Below are 7344 nucleotides of genomic sequence, written 5' to 3' on the forward strand. Positions count from 1 at the left end.
TTTCCAGCAAGGTAGAAGGAAGAAATTGAAAGGTTTAGCCACGGGTAGAAGGAAGAAATGGGAGGTTTTCAAGATTTTGAAACTAATTTGAAGTGGAAGGTTTTCGAAATTCTTCAAAGTGCAAATACATGAATTGATCAGGAAGAAAGTTGAAATGAGGGAAAAATATTTGGAACTGGATTATTATCCAATCAAAGTCATAAATATATCTATCCTTACTATTCTTTTTACGTTTTTTGTAATACTTAGTTTTATTATTAAAAATAAGGATTTGAAAATTTGATTTTATTGTATTAGATTCCAAGCATCCCAGATTTGAAGAAGTGTCTGCATGATTTAAAAGGAGATAGGAACGTTTTGCGAGCTAATTCTATGGAAGTGATATTTATTTTTTTAGTTTTTGAGAGAAAATTAGACTTGTGTGTGATATTTTATTAAACAATTCTTATTTATCCATGCTAAACCTCCTAATTTATCTTAATTAAGTCTATTTTCGGACTCAATTGGAGTCCAACCAAAATAATTAGTTTAATATAACAATCCCTATGAGAACATTTGATATCATTTTCACATTATGTATTTAATTTTGTTTTATTTGTAAATTAGTCATTAATGTGAGTAATGATGATTTGCTTTCACTAGAGGGATATATGTCTATCTAAGTCTATTTCCATCTATACAACAAATAAAAAGTAAAGTTTAAACATTTTCTTCTACTTTTATTTAAGTGTGTCCTATGTTTAGATGTTAATTATATAACTTGTTCGACTAACGAACCTGTTACATGGGTTGTTAAAAGTTAACTACAAAAATCCTATAACTTTTTTTAGAGAAAAAAATTAAATGATTTTTAAAAAAAAACAAATTTTAAAATGTACCAATGCATTTATATTTTGACACACAGATATAAAAATAATAAATAAGAAAAGTTAATCCACATTGAGTTGAGACAACTTGACATTATCATAATTGGCACTTCCATCACTTGGAGGCATTTGGTTTCCATTTGAAATGCTATCAACTTGTTGTTGTGGTACCATTGTATTCATACAAGCCTCCCCAATTTCATTCTATCAACAAAATAGTAGAAAAGTTAAAGGAAATGAACTAAAAAAAAAAAAAAACAGTTTATGTGTTTAGTTTCAAAATCAAATTAATTTATTACAATTCAAACTTTGTATGCTAACTCAGTTGAGTAAGTGGTATAATTCTTAAAACAAATCCTATTAGAATTAATTGGGTCATGGAGTAGAGATGACTTATAACATGTGATTGTTTCTCTATGCATGCATGTATATGTATGGTAGGCGTGGAAAGTTTTCTTTTGGGGGGTTTGAGATCAGGGTAGATGTAGTAGTATACCTTGACAACATCAAAAGAAGTTTGAGGGATGAAGGAAGAGAGGAGTTGAGTTGTGGTGTAGTTGTGATGCCATGGGGAGAAACCGTCATCGTTGGCATTTGCAATGTCATAGCCGCCAACGCCAACGCCAACGCCAACTCCAACGTTTATGTTTGTTCCTGCTGCTGCTTGTGATACTACTTGATCATATACTGTCGCTGTTGGATACTGCCCACTGGTATATAATAATAACCCATATTTACAATAATATGGTTATTGTTTTAGATTTAGTTTAGGAGAGTATTAATTCATAAAATAAGAAAAATGAAATATAGATTATTAAAAAGAAAGGAAGAATGGATGTGATCATAAACAAAAGAAGTAATTGAAAAATACCTTTGAGGGATGGAAGATGATTCAGAAGCAACACAAATTTGGTTTGGATTATTTTGTCCATTACTTTCTGGCAACCAATGACCAACATCGCTTTCAAAAGAGGTTGGTATTCCATCTTGTTGATCCAAATATATCTAATTTAATTACCAAACAAATAGAATACATATTTCTTTAATTTCACCAAGATTAAAGAAAAAAAAACAAATAATTAACAATATATGTTACCTGAATCCCATTTGGAGGTTCATAAGGAGATAAATGAGTGCTTAATAGATCTTTCTGTCCAAAGAACGTATATAATTCAAACTTACATTATATATTTTGTATATTCTATGATTTCTATACAAAGTATTTGAAAGATTTTGAATAGAATATATAAAAGTGTACCTTCCTTTGGGTGATTCTCGCCAAAGTGTCTAAAAGATTTTTCTCACAAGAATTTATTTCACCATTTGATGTGAATGAAAGAAAATCAGGTTCAAATAACCTAATTTCATTATATATATATATATACACATTATTTCATTTTAAATATGAAATTAAATTAGTTCATTCATATCTTTAAAGTTCGTCCATAACAAAATACCTGAGTTGTTGCTCAGCAAGTTGAAGCTCGTGTCTCAGTGTACCAACCTCTTGCTGAAGTTCCTATAAATGAGATTTATCATTAATTAATTAATTAATTATATCTCAATTCTTACCTTCAATATTTCCTATTTAAATATACTAGTCTTTAATTAGAAATGGAATAGAATTATATTAATTAGTTGAATTATGACATGATTACCTCAACATTGGAGTTGCTTGATGTAGGACTGTTTGAGGACAACCACACATAAATGAAAAGTCAGACTACTAACAAAAGTAATTAAAAAGAGTAAGAAATATAATTCTTAAGTTTATGAATTGAATTTCTGGAAAAAGAAAAGAAAAAAGATTGGATTGTTTAAAGCATTTATATATATATATATATATATATATATAAGTATACTTGGTAAGTTGTTGTGCAATATCATTCTCTGTCTTCAAATTATTTAGCGTTCCTAATAAAAACTGCAACAAAAATGATTAAAGACATTAATTAATTTTAACAATAATTAATCATGGTTAACAAAGTTAATTAAACAAACTGAAAATACAACAAAATATTGGAAAATTGTTATAATTAATTAAATCGCTTCCATTAGGTTTTGTCTAATGAAACTAACATATATCTTTTCTTTTTAGTATTACTTATGACTTTATTAAAATATCAATCAACTCAAAATTTAGAATTTTATTGTAAAACTTTGTTTAAGAAGAGGGGCAAAGTAGACATTTATTTAATTTATTATTTTCTTACTTAAACTAATTTTTAATTTTTAATAATAATAATAAAAAAAAAGGCAAGAAATAAAAGAATAATAATAATAAAAGAAGAAATTTGAGTTAAATATAAATACCTCTTTATTCTGAACAACGCTGCAACACAGCAGAGGATAGGGAGAAAAACCAAGGGAAATCCATTATATTTTCAAGAAAAAAACTTGTTTCAAAACAAAAGTAAAAGAAAGAAGAAAAGTGATCAATACCTTCCTCTATCATGATCAGGCAGATTTATATAACGAGCAAGCACATCCTCAATTCTGCAAAACAACCATATAAATTATAAAGATGCACAGAAAATAAACACCCCAAAATCAAAAACTTTTTTTTTTTTTTGCATGGGAAACAAATTAAACCCTAAAACTTAACTCAGCTGTGATCCAAGGTAAATTCAATGTTATATCAAGGAGTATAAACATGAAAACAACGTATTCTTAGGATTTCAACACAGGATCAAACTTCGCAATCCATTAGAATTTCAACGTAATAATGAGGGAAGGTAGAATTATTATACAGTGTGTATGAACAAGTGATAGTTGAATGTAGATTTAGTATTATATCAACATTGGAAGAGAGAATGAAGAGGATGAAGAATGGAACCTGCGGCGACCGGAGAACTGGCTGAGGCGGCCAGAAGGAGAGAACATAATAAGAGCAATATCAATATCACATAGAATAGAGAGTTCGTAAGCCTTCTTGATGAGTCCATTTCTTCGTTTTGAAAAAGTTACTTGTCGATTTGTTGTATTTTCAATTCTTTTGATTTGCAATTTAACTCTCCCCATAATAATCTAACAAACCATTACATTAACCATTCAGATTTCTAATCTTTATAAGAATTAGGGTTACTTCAACAACAACAACAACAACATCAACCAATTTTCACCCCTACTTAACTCCGTCTTCCCCTTCACTTTTAACCTCACATTTATCTATTTTTTCTCAACCTTCCAACTGCCCATGGAAAACTTCACAGAATTTGTGGAAATTCAAATCTTCATTGTGTGGTTTATATATCCTCAGTTATAATGGATTGTTTTTAATCAATCATATCTATTATGTAATATATCCATGAATGTAAAAGAAAATTTTAATCGCCCGTATACAACAATCGACCATTTTTAGATGTCACTATAGGTCTCATCATATAGGTACGCGTCGTCTCTCCAATTCATCCCACGCCCTCCCGCCCCCCTCCCTTTCGCTTTATATGGCCGCTGCTCAAAGGTTTCCTCACGCCCCCCGCTCAAAGGTTTCCTCGGTACGGTCAACCATTTTCACGTCACTAAATTTTTTCAAGTTAAATTGATAGGAAATTGTATCATTGTTTAGATTATTGAGGCCAAACTTGGGTTCTAAATTTACAATCTTTACTTTCTTTTAATTTACATTATTTAAAATCATCTAAACCTTCCACCTTGGTTTATTTGTTTGAAATTTACAATATTTTTTTGCTCCCTTGTTTTGAATATGTGCTACGAGTATGAGTTAAACCCTAACAATCCAACTTTTTTTATTTAGATGTCTTCTTCAAACTTGGAAAATTAAAAAAACTGAACAACTTTAACTATTAAATTAGAATATTTTATTTTAAATTAAGATTGTTTGACACGAATTAAAACAATTTTAAAAATTTAATAATTAAGTAAATATAACTTTTGTTTTTGTTTGGTCTTCTCCTAAACAATTATATAAAATCAAATCAAGGATTTGTAAAAACATCTAAATTTAAAATAATTTAAAAACAAATATAATCCGATCATAGGTCTCACTAGTTTGTTCTTTCACACAGAAAGAGCAAGTATAAAAATACTCGATACTTTGACATAATGTCTTTCTTTTCTTACATTTAGACGTAATGTTTGGATATCTAAAAGTTATCTTTCCCTAGTTAATTTTTTTATATAGCAAAATTTTAAAATCTATCACATACATAGATATAAGTGATATAAGTGTACATGACATAAATATTTTAGTTTTATCTATTTTTAAAAAATGTACCATTATAATTACATTCTATAGTTAATCTTACATGTCCATATTCTACCAAAAAGAGAAAAGTTCTAAATTTTGAATGATATATATATATATATAATTAATTAGCTCCCATCCCACCAAAACCAATTTTTTTTTATCCCAAATCAACTCAAAAAATGTGAATGTTAGTTAACGAAATCTTCTCCAATGAGTTATTTTAAAATTTTATACATATTTTATTTCATAAATTTCAACCTCAATTATTTTAAACCAATAATTCAATTTTAGCTCCAATACTCACAATAAACACCAAAATAAAAATTAGGGATGTTATATAAACATTTCAGTCTTGTTTATGTTATTATATAAACATTTCACTCTTGTTTACGTTATTTTGAAATTTTCAAAAATATAACAAACCAACCAAATATTATAAAATTTTGAAATTTTAAAAAATATAACGAACCAACCAAATATTATAAAACAATTCGAAAATGGAAAAGGTGCAATTTTTTATATTTTATATGATCATTTAGATTTGATCGTTTAGATTTCGCTCCCAAATCTAAACGAAAGATTTTTTTTATACGCGATCGATGCCAAATCTAAACGATTTTTTTCTAAATTGTTTTGTTTACATTTAGCCCACGATTGTTTAGATTTGATGGTTTAAATTAAAGTAGCCCACGATCTTTTTTCACGATCTTTTATATTTTGACACATGATCTTAGAAAACCAAATAACAGTTTGAAAAAAAAATAGCACCATCTTGAAGTAAATAACAATTTGAAAAAAGATCAAAGAAAATTATCGAAGAAAGAAAAAGACAATGGAAAGAAAAAGAAAAAATTACAAAAGAATGAAAAGAAAATTTGGAAAAGAAAGAATATGAAATGGAAGAACAAATAAAAATATTTTATAGAAAAAAATTGCAAAAAAAAAAAGAAAAAGATTATAGAAAGAAAAAATATCGAAAAAGAGAAAAAGAAAAAAGAAGGCAAAAGAGAAGGGAAGAAAGACACTCATGTTTGGAAATCTAGCTTTATATAGATAGTTTGGAAATCTAGCTTTATATAGATAGTTTGGAAATCTAGCTTTATATAGATAGTTTGGAAATCTAGCTTTATATAGATAGTTTGGAAATCTAGCTTTATATAGATAGTTTGGAAATCTAGCTTTATATAGATAGTTTGGAAATCTTTTATAAAAAAAATTATCTACAATCAAAGCTTAAGAGAATTATAAATAACATAATTCTTTTCTAAAAATGAAGGCAATGGCGACCCTAGGTGTCAACATATAAGTGGCCTATCCCGACACCACATATATAAAGCATCAAAAGAAATTTAATGCACATCTCAACGGATACACACTAAGTCATCGAAAAAGTCCTTTCTACCGCTGTTGCCTCATAGGCGTCAGAAAAACTAGCCCATGTTTCAAGTGTCGGCGTATAGATGGTCCATGCTAACGCTAAAAGAAAATAGTGTCAAAATGGACTATCCCGACACTTTCTACCGATGCTTAAAAAATATCGGCAACAACCTTTGCCAATGCTTTGTAGGAGTAGGTCAATGCATTTTAAAATAAAAACAAAATAATATATAATGTTTATATTGATAAATGTTTGCATAAATGAAGAAAATTATTTGAATTAGTTAATGTAAGTTTGATGATTATTTTTGTTTTCACTATAATATAACGTTGAAAAACAATAATACAAACCTTCTTGAGTCAAAACCTCACTTTCTAAGTTTCTCTATAACCAATCTCTAAGTATGTTCTTACGAGTAGGAAAAGTCTAGGAAGTATATTCTTGTAACGATCCAACTTTTTGAGATCTCTAACAAAGGTCATTACTCCATAAACGAACATTTAAAGCAAAAAGATCTCCTTAAACGAACATTTAAGATCAAAAGATCTTGTACATTGAGATGAAATTTATTAAAACAAGAAAAAATCAAAACACAATTTGTAAAATAATTAATAAATAAACAAATAGATAAATTTAATTTTTGTTCGGAGTACCCTAGAAAAATTATGAAAATAACTAAAATTTTGAAAAGGGGTTCTTTCACGTAGATTGAGTTGCCACATAACACGTCCTAGTAATCATAGAGACGATCGATAACACAAAATTTAAGATTAAGATTATGTGTAACAAGTAACAATCATTTAAAATTATGTCCTCACCTATAATCACGGTTTGTAATTACATGCATTTGACATATATGCCTTATATTGATGAATGTTACTTACTGTCCA

General features: G+C 28.0%; 1 protein-coding gene across 1 annotated transcript; it reads right to left on the minus strand.

The window, feature by feature from the left end:
- Nucleotides 1–887: 887 nt before the first annotated feature.
- LOC101222576 (agamous-like MADS-box protein AGL66) lies at nt 888–3951 on the minus strand. The gene is made up of 11 exons (XM_011656092.2): nt 3703–3951; nt 3309–3362; nt 3180–3198; nt 2729–2790; nt 2525–2552; nt 2324–2385; nt 2125–2224; nt 1963–2016; nt 1738–1871; nt 1363–1576; nt 888–1070 (listed from the first exon to the last, which is right to left on the minus strand). Exons 1-11 carry the CDS (start codon nt 3885–3887, stop codon nt 930–932), a joined length of 1053 nt encoding a protein of 350 aa, XP_011654394.1. The 5' UTR covers nt 3888–3951; the 3' UTR covers nt 888–929.
- Nucleotides 3952–7344: the final 3393 nt, after the last annotated feature.

Source organism: Cucumis sativus, chromosome 4 (genome assembly GCF_000004075.3).
Source record: "Cucumis sativus cultivar 9930 chromosome 4, Cucumber_9930_V3, whole genome shotgun sequence".
Taxonomy (NCBI): Eukaryota; Viridiplantae; Streptophyta; class Magnoliopsida; order Cucurbitales; family Cucurbitaceae; genus Cucumis; species Cucumis sativus.